The sequence below is a fragment of the Electrona antarctica genome (genome assembly GCF_951216825.1).
Source record: "Electrona antarctica genome assembly, chromosome: 17".
In the NCBI taxonomy this organism is placed as follows: Eukaryota; Metazoa; Chordata; class Actinopteri; order Myctophiformes; family Myctophidae; genus Electrona; species Electrona antarctica.
The window spans coordinates 4720825-4739506 of NC_136798.1; the positions used below are offsets into that span (position 1 = coordinate 4720825).

The window sequence follows — 18682 nt, forward strand, 5'->3', positions numbered from 1 at the left end:
AACCGATATCCGTTTTCAAATTACTTTGTATTCAACACAAGTCTACACAAGTTATGTAGTCTCTAAAATGGACTTAACACAGCCAAAGGTCTACATTTACTGTAGCATATTAATCCAAAAAGTAGTACAACTTCAAAAATGTATAAAAAAAATAATATGTTCTTCATATTTTTCAATTGCAATGCAAAAATAAGTGAAAGTGAAAATACTTGTAGTCTTAACAACAGTTACAAGAATGTGCTAATAAAAACAAATTAAAAGAATTGTACTACTGAAAACTAAGTAAAATATGAGATATACATTCACTTCACACAAACAACTATCACAAAGAAATATGTACAATGTTCTTCTGAAGCTTCTTCACGAGTCCCCTTGGTACAGGGCACCAACCTACAGCAGCCTCACATCAGGACACCTTTTAGAGGGGAGAGTCCCCTTGGTACAGGGCACCAACCTACAGCAGCCTCACATCAGGACACCTTTTAGAGGGGAAGAAAAGTTAAAATCAGTAACTTCCACGTACAGTTTATTTCTAATCAACTAAAAGGCATGCATATTAAAACTGAACATACATTTAGATGCAGAGGTTAGATTGTGGTCCTCTGGCGTTTCTCGTCTGGTGATTCCATCATCCGCCTCTACCAGACCACGGTGCTGTGAGGAGGGGTTGCCCGTGGTACTCTGAGGAGGGACTGTACAGTCACTCTGTTCTTGGAACCTGTGTGATGTCATGGTACCAGAGTTAGGATACTTCAGTAGTGCGAAGAAATTGGGAAATGCTTCCACTACAAATACTGTTCATGTTTCTGCAGCTTGTGACTGCAGTTTAATGCGCTGGAAAGTAAAAGTGTATCCTAAAATGCTTCACTTTCTAGTAAGTAATGAAATATGCCATGCACAATATAAAAGAATAATAAACTTGACAAATAAGAGAATAATTTTGTACCTCTCTCTTAGCATCACATCTATGTAGGAAGCATGTCCAGCATCAACCAGCTTCTTGGCAACATGGACGCCTCCTGTCAGGATGTCCACCTCCCAGTGTGTTTCTGGCACAAATGCCCTAAAGAGAATCTGGAGGGCATTCTGGTACAAACACTCCTGGAAGAACACCAGCGCCTCATCTGTCCACTGCCTCCCCACTCCAACTGGTTCCACTCCACTCAGGACACATGGGTATGTCACCTTCGGTAGTCTCGTTAGTTTCTCTGGAAGTCTCTTCAGCTTGCTACGGTCTTCGTATGCCATGATTGTGCAGTGGCCATAATCCACTAGGTTTGCGACAACCGTGGCGTCGGCACTTATGACTTCAGCTCTGCACCACTTGTTGTCCGATCTCACCAGGCAGCAGGAGCCGGGTACAAGGTGGGCCTTGGGAAGAGGGGAGATCTCCTCAGCGAGGTCATCTAGAATGGCAGACACCATGTCCATGGTGAGCTGCAAGTCCTCTAGGACCACGCTGAACTGAAAGGGGGTTGTCACTGCAGCAGCAAAGCCACAGTATACCTGGTTTAGATTGATAGGGGCAAAGATCAGTTGCTGAGCAGGGCCAGGGTCTACGCTGGATTCTGTATCTGCTCTCGCCATCATTTTGCGAGTTTCCATGGGAGGACTCATCTCTTCTTCAGTATGTTGCTGGGAGCTTATGCCCAATATCTGCTGAATGAACAATTCATTCATGACAATTTCAACCTTCCAAAGGTTATCATCTTTAGAGTAGGACGCAAACACCAGCTTTAGAACCTTGCCTTTCATCGCTTTGAGTGTTTCCTGACATTCGTTGCAACGGTCCTTTGCCATAGGGAGGCCGAGGCTGCTCAATTTACACCTCACTGCCAGGCCGGGGATTTGTGCAAGGTCATCATCCAACTCTCTGAGGGAACCGAAAGTGACATCTTCTGTAATTCCGTGGTCCATAAGGTACACTGAACATATGCCCTGGTTCACATGCTGAACAGTTCCTCTGTACCACTGGTTGTCCCTGTCTGTGCTCAATAAGCAACAGAGTCCTTTTCTGATATTCCCCTCAGCTACCATGCCACACTTCTGTAGACTTTCAGCTATGCGTCTTTCCAATGAAGTGAACATGTCAGCTGTCTTAATTAGTCTCACACAAAACTCGCCATTAGGAAGGACAGATAGAATTGTTACATCTTCTGTCTCTCTAGGTTGATAGATCAGATGTGCAATATCTTCCTCAGCTTCAACAGATGATTCAGTGGTCTTATTTGCCTTTGCAGCACTCTCAGGATCATGTGTGTTTGTAGTCTGTGTTTGACTGGGATTCTGGTTGTAGGTGTCTAAATCATGCTCAGCTGATTGTTTTGCATGTTGAGACTCCAGCACCGGTTTCTCACCTTCGGCGGGCAGTATTACTTTGTCAGATTCAGCTCTTGACTGAATCGTTTCCTGTTCAACGGTGAATGAGCTTTGGTCACAGCCTGTGTGTATTTCCATTTTAACTGAATTCATGGAGACAGCAGGGATCTCCATTTCCATATCAATCTCTTTATCAGCAGTTGCTTCAAGTGCAACTGGATGAGTTTTTCCATCACTAATTTCAAATTCAACTTCCCACTGAGCACCAAACTGACCAACAAAATCAACCATGAGAGGTTTTCCCATCACATCCTCTGTGAAAGAGGAATCAGAATCAGAATCATAGGTGGATTGATCTACTAGGGAACATGCTATGCTGAATCTAGGCCGAGACAGACAGTCTGCTGTCATGTAGTAGATCTTCTCCTTTGCCACTTCTGCAGAGTTGCCATAGTCCACAAACTGAACTTTAACACGACTACTTGTTTCGTAGCCCTTAACAACAGCGCGGTACAAAGCACCATCCTCTTCGTACTCTGCCAGAATAAGGTCATTTATTGTCAAATCTACTGTCACAGCTTTCAGTGAATCTCTGACTGTATCAGAGTTTAGGTATTCACCAAACTTTAGGAGAGCCGGTTCATCCTCTTGCACCTGGAGGAAAAAGCTGTCGGCTGCGTCAATGTGGGAGACATAACACAGAGCCCTTAAACCTACTGCCACTTTGTCGGGTAGAGTGTAAAGGTTAGGCATTTTCTCTTGGCATGGTTGCTGTTCTGGTGAAATGCATGTAGGCATCTCTCCTTGGCATGGTTGCTGTTCTGGTATAATGCATGTAGGCATTTTGGCTTGGCATGATTGCTGTTCTGGTATAATGCATGTAGACATTTCGGCTTGGCATGGTTGCTGTTCAGATGTATTGCATGTAGGCATGTCTTGGCATTGCTGCTGTTCTGGTGTAATGTCTCTATCACATTGCTTATTTTGGTTCTCTTCTGTCTCCTTTGGCTGGGATTGCATTGGAACACTGCTCTGTTTTTCTTTGTTCCTGTGACATGTTTTTTTGGCGTATTTAGGCATTTCGGCTTTGCATGGTTTCTGCTCTGATGTACTTGCGTCACCCTGCTTTACTTTTCCCTTGTTGCATGTGCTCCGGACATCAGAATGTCTAGAGGCACATGGCCTCTTCTTATGCTGTTGGCAATGATGGTTATTGTCTTCTGTTTTTAAGTCCTTTCTTTTATTCGCTCTAGGCGTCTTGTCTGTATTGTCTGTGCTCACAGGCATCTCTGGTTTAGGTGTCACACTGGCGATCATCTCTTTCACCTTCTTGTTTATGTGTAGATCACCATCAAACAGCTCAACGATAAATGACCCATCTTCACTCTTTCCACCTACAACAGCTCTCAGTGGCTTGTTGAGTATAGTTTCCTCAAACCATTGCTTTACATCTGCATACATCTCTCCTTTTTGAATTTGGGCGAGGCTGCATTTCACAGCTTGCATAGGTGAGTAGAGCAATGCATTGGAATTTCTGGGTATTGGCCTGACATTGATCTTTTCAGTTATGTGCGTATTTCCAAAGTCGACAAAGAAAACCGTGTGATGCAGTGGTGACTGACCAGGCTGTACTACACACCTGTACAATTTTCCATCAAAGTATTTGGCCATGCACAATTTGCCTGGAGACTCTTCGTTTTGCGTCAACGCATCAGTTTCCACTGAGGCCATCTCTAGAATTCCTTCAATCTCTTCAGTGTTTTTGTCAAGTTGGCAGTACATTTCCCATGGACTGTCCACATGAGTGACATAGACTAGTTCCTCACTCCCAGCACGGAGGTTCAATGATGAGTAGGTGAATGAAACAGGACATACAGATGCCGGATCCATAGTTGAGATTTTCACTTCTCTCGCCAGGCCCTGTTCCACAAAACTCTTTGTTATGCTCAGTTTAGTTTGAGCATTGTAGAGGTCTACAACATTGCACAGCCCATTGTTTATCACCATCAGGAGAGAGACAATTTCACATCTTAGGCCATCAGTGTTGACTTGCACAAAGTTCTTCAGTGAGTTGCATGCCGCTATGCTCCAAACACTGAAGCTCTTAGAGTCAATAGGTTCAATCAGATTGTATAGGCTACATCTGAAAGCCTGGGATTCCAGTTCAAGGTGCTGTGGTAGAATCGTCTGAAGACTGCTCTCCTTAACATGAATAGTCTTGCCATAGTCAACGAGAACCACTTTTGCAACATTACCCTGCTTTCTTGCAATCCAGGCCCTGTACCATCTCCCATCATCAGGTGACTTGGCAACACAACATAAAACATATGGTTGGACCGGAATTGTTTGAGATTCGTAAAACTGCTGAATCTCATTCATCAGCTTGTCCAAGTCGGGAACCCTGTCCAGCAGTTGGCACCAGAAATCTGACGGAGAGTTTATGTGAGAGCAACAGACAGCAAAGTCAGAACCAGGCTTAAACGTACATGGTTTGAATGCTGCTGGAGTTTGCGTCATCAGAGTTGCTGGAGTGCCGTTTTTCAGTGGAACTGCTGTGTTGACTTCCTCAGCCTCCCAGTCATCATGCTTCTGCTCACACTGTGTGGTGTTCTTGTTCAAGGTATTTGTTTGGGTCAAACTATGCATCTGGTTTGTCTTTTTCCCTGCCGTTGTTTCAGTCTCCATGTTAGATTCCAAAGGAGTGCTTCTGCAGTAGTCTGCATTCTCTGAAGTGATGAGAAGTTCACTGATACTGACACCGTTTTCATGTCCCTTCTCATGGAGATTAACGATAAGCTTGCCCTTTCTCATGTGGACAACCTGAACCTGCAGAGCTTTATTTGTCACAGCTCGTCTGAAGACCTCTACAGTGGGCTGGGTCCAGACTTCATCCTTAGGAATGACATTGACCAGACCACATCTGATGGCAAATGCTGGTTCTCTAGCAAACTTCTCTGGAATCTTTTTTATCAGTATGTCAGGCACTTTCTCAATGTTCCCAAAATCAATGAAAAGCACCTCAGCTCCATGTTCAAGAATGTCGATCACTATAGCTCTGTAGAAATGCATGTCCTTCTCATACATTGCAAAGCAGTATGCACCTATCTCAGGATCCTCCAGTACATCATCCGGCAGTTTCCTTTGACTGAAGTGATCGGCTATATTTTCCATCATCACTTCAAAATCATGATTGCGTCTTTGTGTTCTAATTGAGAAGTCGTTCGGGTTCTGGGAAGCTTCCAGATACCCTTCAAATACAGTGTCAACCTGTATCTCCTCGGTTTGAGCTGTAATCTCCAAGGTTCGAGCCATGCAAGACTCATAGAACAAATAACCACCCTCTGGTAACATTTGATCACTGTCAAACACTGGTACATTGTTCAGTTCGACTGACTTTGGTTCGCTCATGATACAATCTTCTTCCGTGTTTAGCACAGTGACAGAATAAAGATTCTGCTCTTCATCAAACCCTTTGATTTCTGTGACCAATACTCTTCCAAGCAAGCCTTCCTTGAGGAAACTCAGCTGACGTGCCGTTACTGCTTCATTTGTCTCGTTCAAGCAGGAGAGGGAGCACGGGAAAGCCATTATGGGCATGGAAAGGAATTCAGGAGGCAGCCTGTGGATATTCTCAACTGGGACAGATTCATAGAATCCATAGTCAACAAATAGCACTCGTACATGAGACTGTACGGGGAGAAAGCGCACAAATCCTCTATGCCACTTCTCGTGTCTGCCTTTGACAGAGCAGAGTAGCCCCAGGTGTGCTGATGGTGCCTGACTTGGATCAATGCTTCTGGACTCATGGGTTACAGCCAACTTCTCTGACAATGCCTGTAGATCCGCTGTCATGTTGTTTGCCTGACAGTAAAAAAGCCAAGGCTTCACTGCAGAAGTCACTCGCACTTTGACAACTGTTCCAGCACTCAGTCTAGGTCCACAGAAGGACTGAATATCTTCAAATCCCTGGCAGGTTTTCTGTCCACATGGCTTGTCAATCAACAAATCTGGGACTGGCTCGACACTTTGTTTGAGTGGCACATGTGCAAGGATCTCAACCAAGAGAAGGAAAGTGTTTGTGTCCACGTGCTTCCCAAAACCCAGCTTAATTAGTTCCTTATTAATGTCAGGGACTTCCAGTATGAGGATCTTGTGGGGCAGGAGGGCATGGATGTATCCTCTGACACTTGTCCCAACCAGGTGTAACGAGTACTTCTCTAGTACAGGATCCCAGTGGTCTTGAAGGGGAAGCACATTTGCAAAAAAGCCACAGACTATCTTGGGAGGAAGGATGAATAGATCATCCGAGCAGGAGGACATGTGGTCTATGCCGACACTCAGCACATTTCCGTGGTCAATAAGGAACACATCGAACACATCTCCCTGTATGTTCTGTACTCTCCCTCTGTGCCAGTGGGCTGATATCACATCTTCTACTAGGCAAAGGTCCTCTACGTTTACTGTGGCCTTTGACTTTGGTGTATTTTGTATTTCCACTTGCAGGATGTTATAATCCAGTTCACATACAGTTAGGTACTGTGCCTGGAAGTGTATCAGGGTTTCGTTAGATGTGTCAAGATGTGTCAGCTTGAGGTCTACTGGCCAGAGAGTGCATGGTGCAGATTCTCTTGACTCCGGAGACCTGTAGATACAAGTACTTCCAAGTTATACATAGGTGAGACTTGTCTATACTAGGGATGCAGAAATACATTTGCATCTAACCTCATTTTCTTAATACAGTAAGTAAGCATTTAGAACAGTATGTAAGCATTAAGAACAGTATGTAAGCATTTAGAACAGTGGTTCCCAAACTTTTTCATGTCAAGGACCCCCAAATTGACACTAATTAGCCCACGGACCACCCTTTGGAAAGATATTCCAGGGACCCCCATTAATAAGAAGATTTGTATGGCTCTATTCTCAACCAGTTTAATTTCAAGGACCCCCAGTTTGACATGCATATTAGTCTACAGACCCCCATTTAATGGCATTTCTATCTCTGGGACCCCCAATTTATATTGTAAAATCAATGTTAATTTAACTCTGAGAGTGTACAAATGGAATCAAATGGTCCCGTTAGGGTCCATTTGGTTCCATTTGTACACTCTGCCATTAATTTGTACATCTGCCATTAATTTGTTTTTTCTTTATAAGACCTTACACCAGGGGTGCCCAAAAGGTAGATCGCGATCTACCAGTAGATCACAAAGGCTGTGCAGGTAGATCACATGACATGTCCCTAAAACATATATCATTTAAATAAAATAATATATAATGTGGCATCTGACACTTGAATTAATTAAGGTGACTTGATTGATAGACATCAAAAAGGGCAAACATCACAAAAAACTAAAACTATTTCCATTTCCCCCCTTTAAGTGTGTTTGTCATGTTATGTAACTCCAGCTCCGCTTTTCCAAAGCCCCCTCAGGTAAAATGTTTAACTATTTTCAGCATTGAGATCTACCCACCAAAAAAGGTGGGTAGATCTTGTTGAGCTGGTCATTTTGAAAGTAGCTCTCAAGTACAAAAAGTCTGGGCACCCCTGCCTTACACCACTCAGTTCACACGGGTGTGATTTTTTATATTATGCGGTTTTTTTCTCCCCTTCTCATATCCTTATTTATTTTATTTAAATGACTACTGCTCAGCCCATATCTACTGTTACTACTATACTACTGTAATTAATGTATCCTCCTCCTTACTGACATGTTTGCACTTTGGTGAGATGCGAAAATACTTTCCGCTGTGCTGTACTTGTACTGTACATTGACAATAAATTGAATCTCATCATCTCAAACGGGCAAAGACAGGCAGGTACAACGGGTACTTTACTTTGACAATGAGTGCAACAGGTTTTGCATAAACAGGTCTCTCTGTCTTTTCATCGCTTTCAAGTTGTCTGTGTGGTGTGAGTGCCATATTTTGTCAATTACTTTCTCTTATTAATTTAATTTTTTTTAATTAAAAGAAAATATTAGAAATCAGTCATGTATGTGTTTTCAATTAGTATAACATGGTTACAAATGACAAGCATTGTTTTGGCATCTAACTATTTCCACATACGGTGTGCTAGAAATCTAGTTCAAACTTCAACATGTTCAGCTTCATGCAGTTATTTATGCTTGTATTATTCTGTTGAGAACTCTTTTTTCCGCCGGCTGCGCTAATAACCTTTGGGGTGGGCCCGTCTACAGTTTGAATGGACAGGTATCAGTCAAAAGGGAGACATCGAAGAGGAAGGACGGGTGGGGTGTGACAGACGGACTGACTGACTGGTTTTGCAGATTTTCATAGTAATCTGTGACCTATGGTCGCAATAATCCAGGACTATGATATTTTTTGCCAAAACGTTTTAAAAGCATGGTAGACCTACAAGCTATAAATTAGGCTCTAGTCTCCCTTCTTTCTCTCAGAGAGAGATCAGCAGAGACAGAAAGCTGCACCAACAGTGAAAAGTTGTTAAACTGTGGAAATACTTTGATTTAAACGCAAGCAGTACACCCTGGGTGTACTGCCACCAATACAAACTGACTGCAAAAATAACCGTAATAATAGAGAAAATATATCATAAATGAATACTGAAACCAGATATAATCATTAAGGAATGTTTATGCATGCACTATGTGTACTATGTAAACTCTTATTTTCATTTTCCAGCCATTCAGTTGCAAAAACCCCCAAAATTTGGCAACCCCCCCCCCCCCCCCCCCCCCCCCCCCCATTTGGCGATCAAATGGACTCTTATTGGGTCTGGGTCCATTTGATTCCATTTGTACACTCTTAGAGTTAAATTAATAAACATTGATTTTACAATATAAATTGGATGTCCCAGAGATAGAAATACCATTAAATGGGGGTCCGTAGACTAATTCATGTCAAACTGGGGGTCCTTGAAATTAAAATGGTTGAGAATTACACAATCACTGCCGTAACAATCTTCTCTTATGGGGGTCCGTGGGCTAATTAGTGTCAATTTGGGGGTCCTTCACATGAAAAAGTTTGGGAACCACTGGCATAAATTATATGCTGGTCGGTGAGCTGTCAGGTAACATCACCAAACATCAGGTAACATCACCAAACATCAGGTAACATCACCAAACATCAGGTAACATCACCAAACATCAGGTAACATCACCAAACATTGCCAAAGACCAAGCCAGGAAAAACTTGTAGGCTACATTCTTGTACTCACTTTTGGACTGAACTCAAACTGGACAACATGGCAGCAGCTGGTAATCTTGGGTTTCTGAAAATAAATAATGTATAAGTATAGTAGACAAAAAAATCACTCAAAGCAACAACATTTCATGTTTTCATCCACATCCCATGTGCCACAAGAACAAATTCAGCAGCAAGAAGGAAACCATGGGGGACTGGAATTTATGTCTTAATATTTGCATTCCTTACATGCAAGAGATAATAGGCTCCAGTCCTGACAAAAGAAAACACTTCAAATGTGTCCTTCAACTATATTAGCTTTTTGTTCATATAATGTCTGAAAACATAGGCTTTCGCATTGTATGTTTTGGTATGTAGCAGGCGTGTAAGCCCAAGACAAATTTCCCTTGTGGGCAATAAAGTGAGGGGTGATTAATTTAAGAATACATTTATTAAATTGTATAAAAAAAACTAAAAAGCTAAACTGGCCTGTGGTAGGCTGTCAGTCATTGAAGATCTTCCATGAACACGTGCGTACAGTACACACATGCATATTATTATAGATTGAGTTAATACTTTATTAACAGTTTGCAACAAAAGAATGCAGAGGTACAGTTTCATTATCCTGGGCAGCATTCCTTTTCGGGTTTATGATCCGGTTGGGAGCGGATTATATCGCTACGTCATGTTGTAGTCATTGTTTTGTAGCAATCAGGCAGGAACCATCAATCTGGAACTTCCTTTCCCTCAAACCGATTTTTCTCAATAAAAGCTGCAGGCTACGAGAGCTTTTATTGTTGTTCTTCCGGTTTGAGGGAAAGGAAGTTCCAGATGATGGTTCCTGCCTGATGACTACAAAACAATACTACAACATGACGTAACGATATCATCCGCTCCAGACCGGTTCACACGGCAATTTTGTAACACAGACCAGGCTTTCCTCCGAAGTGGAAAGCCTGGTGACGTGAGATTACAGTTTTCATACAGAGGGTGCAAAGGTGCCACCTTGACCTGAGCGCAGGTCGGGCTCCTGAAGGCGAGAGCGCCTTCAGTGCAATATCGTTGTACATAACGACAGATTAACCTATTCTCCGGAGGTTTGTGTATGGTGGGAACGAGAGGTATAAAATAGCTCAAGGCTGTATTGCTGATTACTTAGCTTAGGACCCCCGCAGTGGTGTCCGGTTAGAACTTAAACCAGGATGCTTTGACTTCTGCCTTCTCCCTGAAGCCGACCCTGTATATATTCTCCGACCAGGCTTGTCACGATGACTAAGCCAGTTAGATCTATCCATATATGGTTCTATCCATATATGGTTCTACCATATCTATCGATATCAGCACTAGGTCGGCTCGGGCCCAAATATAGGGATTGTCATACTAAACATGTCATATATCATATAGCCCAACGTCCTAGTCAGAGTCTTCGTTACAGCCACCCCAGATTTCACGTTGAAATCTATACCGCATCCAGAAGACTCAGACAATTGTCCTTTCTTTCGGCTAGGTTCTAACAGGCCAGGCCTGGTAGTTATCCAGCAAGGGAGGCTCTCAAAGATGTTAATCTCTCTCCATTAGTCTGCTGACGATCTGTGTATGCTCACAATCCAAGCTATTTGGCGATCAATGCTCCCTCAATATTATTGACTTGGTTTGGCTGTACGGCAGGAGATACCTCGGAAGATAGATGTAGCCCCAGTCGCTATGCTATCCCCAGCAGCTACACCGGTGATGTGGGCCCAAGCCATTCAATTTAGTTAGTTGAAGGCAGCAAGACTGATTACTCGAGCCACTGGTCGCAGGTAGGTCCGATCTCCAACCTTCACTTCTACCGTTCGAATCCTATCGTCCGCACCAGAAATAGTCTGGGAAATCCTTCCAATAGGCCAAAGGGCCCGAGGTAGCTGTGGATCCACGATCATCACCGGAACTCCAATCTGAATATTCGTCGTCTCCTTTTGCCACTTCTGCCGTACCTGAAGGTTAGGTAGGTAATACCTCAAGAAATGTATCCAGAAGTGATCCGCCAGTATTTGACTATGTCTCCATCTTTTCCTTCCCAACATGTCTGACTCATCATATTGAACTTGCGGTAATGACGCATCTCGCCTCCCCATGAGGAGGATGTTGGGTGCCACAGGGTCGGGATCAGCTACATCCGATGAGGTATAACCTAAAGGTTTGGAGTTCAGAATCCCTTCCACCTCAACCAGAACTGTACGCAGAACCTCTTCTGACACTGTTTGAGCACCCAATGTTACTTGCAAGGCCTGCTTGAGAGATCGGATTTCCCTCTCCCAACAACCTCCGAAATGAGGTGCGCTGGGCGGATTGAATACAAATTTAATTTGCTGCTTGGCCAACTGTGCCTTAATTTCAGGTTGAAGGGTCATAAATGTTTCCTCCAGCTCACGCACCCCTCCTTTAAAGTTCGTTCCTTGATCGGACAATATTTCGAATGGTTTTCCTCGACGCGCAATGAAACGTCTTAATGCCATCAGATAAGAATCCGTGTCCAGACTGCAGAGAAGATCAATGTGGACTGCACGAGTCGTCATGCATTTGAAGATGATCCCCCAGCGTCGTTCCCTCCTGCGTCCTACTTTAACGAAGTATGGCCCGAAACAATCTACTCCTGTAGAGTAAAATGCTGGTTTGTGGATACGTAATCTTGCAGGAGGTAAATCAGCCATCCTGGGGATGTTTGGAGTCCCTCGCCAAGTGCGACACCCAGTACAACCTCGCTGATATCGTTTAACGGCCTCTCTTCCTCTCAGTATCCAATACTTTCGTCTGATTTCAGCAAACACTCGCTCTGGTCCTGCATGACGCAGTTTCTCGTCGTAGTCCTTGATAATCAACTTGGTAATCGCATGCTTGGGGTCAAGTACGATGGGATGTATCGCGTCTGGGTCCAAAAGTTCACTATGGCGAAGTCGTCCCCCTACCCGAATGAGCTGGGTAGTACTGTCGAACTCCGGACAGAGCGTGATTAGTTTGCTATTCTTAGCTAATGCCTTTCCCGAAGCCAGTTGGGTAGTCTCACTGGCGAAACAGTCATCCTGGATCTGCTTAACCAGGGCCAACTCAGCTTTCTGATACTCGTCGGCTGTAGGCTCGGGGGAGGGTGACCCAACTTGATGCGTCACAGTATCCTTAACAAGATCCGCCAAGGTAGTATAGGATGACTTGGTTTGGCTGTACGGCAGGAGATACCTCGGAAGATACAGCCACCCCGTGCAAAACTTGAAGATCTCTCATGATTCTGATACGCCACTCTTCAGGTTGACCCCTCAATCCGACCTGCTTGACAACTGTGTGTAACAAAATGGTTCGCCCCGAACCATCATCCAGAACTGCATATACTTCCATTACTTTGCCACAATTGCAAATTAGAACTTTGCACACCTTTAACATGACATTTCTCCCTTTAGGCGGTGGATAGCCCACATGCAAGGACTCTCCTGCTATAGTCAAGATTGCTGGCTGCGGTAATTCCTCTTGTAAATCCTGTCCCGTCTCGATCTTAGGTGTCCTAGGGTTCCGCAAGGGTTCATCTGCTCTCCGGTTCAACCGGGTCCGGCTCCTATTAATACTGTGAAGAGCCAGAGGGTGCCTTCCACCACATTTCACTCCTAGTCTGTAGTTTACAGTTTCTTGCCTGCATGACGACGTCCATTGCTGATAACACAGCTTCATCTGTCATATCAAATCTCGTTTCGCCATTAAACTCAGTCGTTTGAACCTGCCGCATACCCCAAGATGGTGTGTGCCGTTATTACAGTACTGACTTACGGCTTCTTGCCGTCTTGCTGGTTACTTGGTGTACGATCGGCAGAATTGGGTGCTACTACCGTACCATGCATGATGACTGTTCGTCTCCGGTTATGCTCATGGTCATTTCTGCAAGAGTGACCGTCCAGCCTCCTTGCTGGACTACTTCGGTCCCTATGAACCTGGACTTCTGGTCTGTCAGCTTGCACTTTCATCTCGATATCCTATCGGTGAACGAAGCCTCTGCCGTCCTCCGACTGCTCCAACATCTATGGGAGGGTTGATATAGCTCCGATGCCCTTGCATCATCATGCTGTCCAGACAATGCTCTCATGATATCCACCAGAAGCTCTAGGTGAAAGCCTTCGTTACACGATGACACATGAAGCTCTAGGTGAAAGCCTTCGTTCATTGCCACCCCCAGATTTCCCATGGAAATCTGTACCATATCAAGAAGGCTTGAACAGTAGACCCCTCAGGCCACCCCAATACGAGCATACTGAGGCTTGAACAGCAAGCGTCAGCCATTCAGGCCACCCCATTGAGGGCGTCCAAGCTTCGCGCTTTCTTCCTTTGATGTTACGGTGGGTCATAAAAACCTCAAGATCAAATCACATGCCACCCATGAAGGGCGTTCCCTGTCAATGGTTGCTCTCTCTCCTGTACATCACCAGTGCTCTGCACATCACCAGTGCTCTCTCTTTCCTGCACATCACCAGTGCTCTGCACATCACCAGTGCTCTCTCTTACCTGCACATCACCAGTGCTCTCTCTTTCCTGCACATCACCAGTGCTCTCTGACTCCAAGGGCCGGGGAGGTCTCACGGCTCCGAGATTCTGGCATCCAGATTCTGGTAACTGGGTGGGTCTCACAGCTTCGAGACGCTGCTGCTCACCTATGGAGCAGCCAGGACCGACAGAGCGTTCATGCTCTGACGGCGACAACTGGGTGGGTCTCACAGCTTCGAGACGCTGCTGCTCACCTAAGGAGCAGCCAGGACCGCCAGAGCGTGGCTCTATTGGCAACAGAGTGGATCTCACAGCTTCGAGACGCTGCTGCTCACCTAAGGAGCAGCCAGGACTGCCAGAGCGTTCATGCTCTGGCGGCAACAGAGTGGATCTCACAACTTCGAGATACTGCTGCTCACCTGCGGAGCAGCCAGGACTGCCAGAGTGTTCAGACTCTGGCGGCAACTGGGTTACCATCTGGTTAGAATCTTGCCACTGAGTCAGGGGTTGGCTACTCAAGGTATATGGGTTGTAAAGCCAGATACCTTGGTTCGTATGTGTCTGGAAGACTTCAGCATCCCGTTACTGCGGTAAGCCCTAATCCGGCTCGAAGGACCATATAAAATAGCTCAAGGCTGTATTGCTGATTACTTAGCTTAGGACCCCCGCAGTGGTGTCCGGTTAGAACTTAAACCAGGATGCTTTGACTTCTGCCTTCTCCCTGAAGCCGACCCTGTATATATTCTCCGACCAGGCTTGTCACGATGACTAAGCCAGTTAGATCTATCCATATATGGTTCTATCCATATATGGTTCTACCATATCTATCGATATCAGCACTAGGTCGGCTCGGGCCCAAATATAGGGATTGTCATACTAAACATGTCATATATCATATAGCCCAACGTCCTAGTCAGAGTCTTCGTTACAAGAGGTATACAGCCTGGTTAAGCGAGGTTAGGAGAGGTTTAGCCATGGTTCACATGACGCTCGTCCTTCACAAGCGCCATGGCGGAACTTCATTCACAACGTTTAAATATATTTCATGACTTGCCCACCTTTGTATGTCATGCAGAAGTTCTTCAACAGCATTACATCAGCATGATTACATCCAGCTGTGCAGCGGCGTGGAGCCAGGAGGTTGTGTCCCGTCACCTGTTGCAAAGATCCACAGGATACCAAAATAAAATATACATTCAAGGTAACGGTTATGAGAGTCGATGAAGACATTCAAAGACAATTATAGCTATGAGCAGCGATAAGACGGGGCAAAGCCATAAAACAAAAAAAGCTATACGCAATGCCTGTCTTCTAATTAGTAGTGAAATACTGCTTGATACTAGATGATACTACAATGATAACTAAATGACTACATTAGGACTAACAAGTCCAATGTTATTAGAGAGGGGTGATCTTCCAAATTAACCATTAGGTTGGAGACTGGACTTTACTGGAGACTTTTGACGAATCAGGTTCCATGGGTTCCCGGTACTGGAGATGACGTCGTTTCTTTTGTTACCGAATACCGATTCAACGCTATACTCCCGCAAACCAACCACACATTAACCCATTTTGGGCGGGAACCCCTTTTGGTGTTAGCATCATTTTATGCTTTAGCTATTGAAAAATAGCAGATCTACAAGCTCATAGTGCGCCACCGAGTGGCGCGCTATGAGCTTGTAGGTCTGCTATTTTTGAAAAATCGAAGAACGACTGACAGAGACATAGCTTTTTCAGAACAGGTCAGGATTTAGAAGACATTTTTAGAATCTGATCTCAGGTCAAAATGGGACCCCACACAAATGAATGGAAATGCAATTTCTAGGGGAGTGGTTAACCAGGCTACAAAACTCAAACGTTTTTTTTTATGGAAAACAACACAGAACTGCAAAAACTGTACACGTACAACAACAATAAGGGGTCTTCGCCCCTTCAGGCTTGACCCCTAAGAAATAACTATAGGCCTAGCGCAGACATAGTAGTAGATCACCTACAGTACAAGGATTGGTGAAAACATAAAGGTCAAATCAATATGAGTGTATAAGATTAGATAAGATGTATACAATGTAGGCCAGCGGTGGGCAACTTTGACAATGGAGAGGGCCACTATATTTCAACACTCACTCCCTAGGGCCATATATTACGGTCGTCGCAAAAATAGCCGATCTACAACTGGTGATCGGATCTTTTGTAGATCGGCTATTTTTGCTATATTCGAATTGAAATCTTGAATTTTTGCTATTTTTTTAATCCGAATCCTGAAAATTAATATTTTTCATTTCAAATGCCTTTAATTATACTTGTGTTGAAGCATTGAGCTACTAATTTAGACTGAAGTAATTAAAGCGGGTCATGTTTGCATGTTGTGGAATTGTAATCAGCTGAAACCAATATTATATCAGTATTCTGACATTAACCTGAGGGCCGCATTAAATGAAGGTGGGGGCCGCATGTGGCCCCCGGGCCGCCAGTTGCCCACCACTGATGTAGGCCTATTAGTGTTTGTCTCTGTTTTGTCAATAATGTTATACTGTATTGATCAATTGTTTATTATTCTTACTGTCATTTTTACTGTGCTGGAGATTGCTTTAGATGTATACTGAAAAAATAAAAAACATAATATAAGAAATCTTTAAGTGGTATATCAAAATATCAATATTTCAATGTCTAACATGCAGACAGGTCCACCAGTGCTTCCACAATTTGGATAATCTATACGAACTGTATACTGTATGCGATAGTATTTGTCAAGATATGAAAGGCTGTATTACTGTATAGGCTATAGCCTTTCATAACTGGTTGTTGATCTCTTAAGATTTCCCTCATTTCAGTAAAGAACATATGCCATTTTAATAAATCATGAAAATTAAGTCTAGCCATGGTTCAGGTGTCATGGCAGAACTTCAATCTGTTGCGCACCCTGCTACATTTACAATGGTAATGTATAGTACAGTGGTTCTTGACACCAATTAGCCCGTGGCGTGGACCCCCATTTGAAGATATGCCAGGGACCCTTATAAGAGAAGATTTTTACGGCTCAGTGATTCTCAACCCGTTTAATTTCAAGGACACACAGTTTGACATGCATTAGTCTACAGCCCCCCCATTTAATCATGGCATTTCTATCTCTGAGACCCCAATTTATATTGTAAAATCAATGTTAATTTAACTGAGAGTGTACAAATGGAACCAAATGGCCCCTTAAAGGGTCCATTTGGTTCCATTTGTACACTCTCAGAGTTACTGGAACTCTATCAAGGACCCCTGGGGGTCCCTGGACGGGCTGGACCCCACTTTGGGAACCACTGGTCTAGTAAAATAAAGTGCTCACCCCCGTGCCTTCCGTATTGTTCAATAAAAAGCATTTTAATCCGACCGGTGGCCAATTTTCTCAAAAAGTTATAATGTATCAGAGCGCAATACACCACTCAACCGATAGGGTCACTATTAAGGTAGTTGAAAGCATAATAGTGAAACAACTGGAAACAATGTGGCCGGCGATCGGATTATAATGCTTTTTATTGAACAATACAGAAGGAGTACACTCTCAGGGTTACAGACCCATAAGGGTCCATTTGGTTCCAAACTATATCATTTAGCTGGGGACCCCCTGGAACTCCCTCAAGGACCCCTGGGGGTCCACGGACCCCACTTTGTGAACCGGTATGGTATTATTTTTACTTCGCCATGCATCTTCTGCAGACTGCATGCGTTTTGACTTTTCAGTTAACAGCCCTGCAGACTGCAGTGACATTTCCGACAACACAACTATGAAAGTAACAGACTATACTATAAAGACAGCGTTAGCTAAGATACCAATTATAAACGAAGTTAGAAAATGATCTGTAAATGTAATAAATGTAGCCAGATAAAATTAGTCAAGTAATGCCCATGTGCTGCTGTCTGTCTGCAGGCTCCGGTCGTCGCAAACTCGCAACACTAGTAATCAGTCTTAAAACTTATTTATTCGTTTTTCTTTTGGTTTTTGTTTTTGTTTTTCGTCGAATTGTATATTTATGCATGAAACAATTCGCTAGGGGTATATTTGTTCATGGTGTACAAGTTTACAGAAATACATTTTGTGTCTACCTACCTTTCTTTTCTTTTTCGTGCAGAAGTTATCTTGAACGGTAACAACATTACATCATCAGCATGATTTACATCCAGCCGTGTGTGGAGTAGCAGGATAATGAGGTGGTTTCCTGGTGTCACCTGTTGCAAAGATCCACAGGACACCAAAATAAGACTGACTTTATAGACAGTCGTGTCTCACAATAATGACAATAAACAAAAATAATCCTAGCGCAGTAATTATTACAAAAAAAACCCCACTATAGCCCCCATTTAATGGCATTTCTATCTCTGAATTTATATTTTAAAATCAATGTTACTTTAACTCTGAGAGTGCACAAATGGAATAACGGGTCCATTTGTTTCCATTTGTACACTCTCAGAGTTACATACCTATAAGGGTCCATTTGGTTCCTAATTATCATTTAGCTGGGGACCTCCTGGAACTCCAGGGCATTACATTAGCTACATTCACAGATTCTAAATATGGAAAAGATATTCTTAAAAAAAAATATGGACTCCTCTTCATAGACCACCTAAAAGGAATGGTGAAAAGTCAAATGAATATGAGTGCACTTTGTTTTGTAAATTATTTATAATATAGCCTACTGCGTTAATATTTTGTTTA

At 43.6% G+C, this 18682-nt stretch overlaps 1 protein-coding gene across 1 annotated transcript; it reads right to left on the reverse strand.

Annotated features, from left to right (window-relative positions):
• Nucleotides 1-20: 20 nt before the first annotated feature.
• tdrd15 (tudor domain containing 15) lies at nucleotides 21-18269 on the reverse strand. Its single transcript, XM_079525955.1, has 6 exons — nucleotides 18077-18269; nucleotides 15042-15138; nucleotides 9515-9568; nucleotides 947-6961; nucleotides 573-718; nucleotides 21-479 (listed from the first exon to the last, which is right to left on the reverse strand). Exons 3-6 carry the CDS (start codon nucleotides 9541-9543, stop codon nucleotides 466-468), a joined length of 6204 nt encoding a protein of 2067 aa, XP_079382081.1. The 5' UTR covers nucleotides 9544-9568; nucleotides 15042-15138; nucleotides 18077-18269; the 3' UTR covers nucleotides 21-465.
• Nucleotides 18270-18682: the final 413 nt, after the last annotated feature.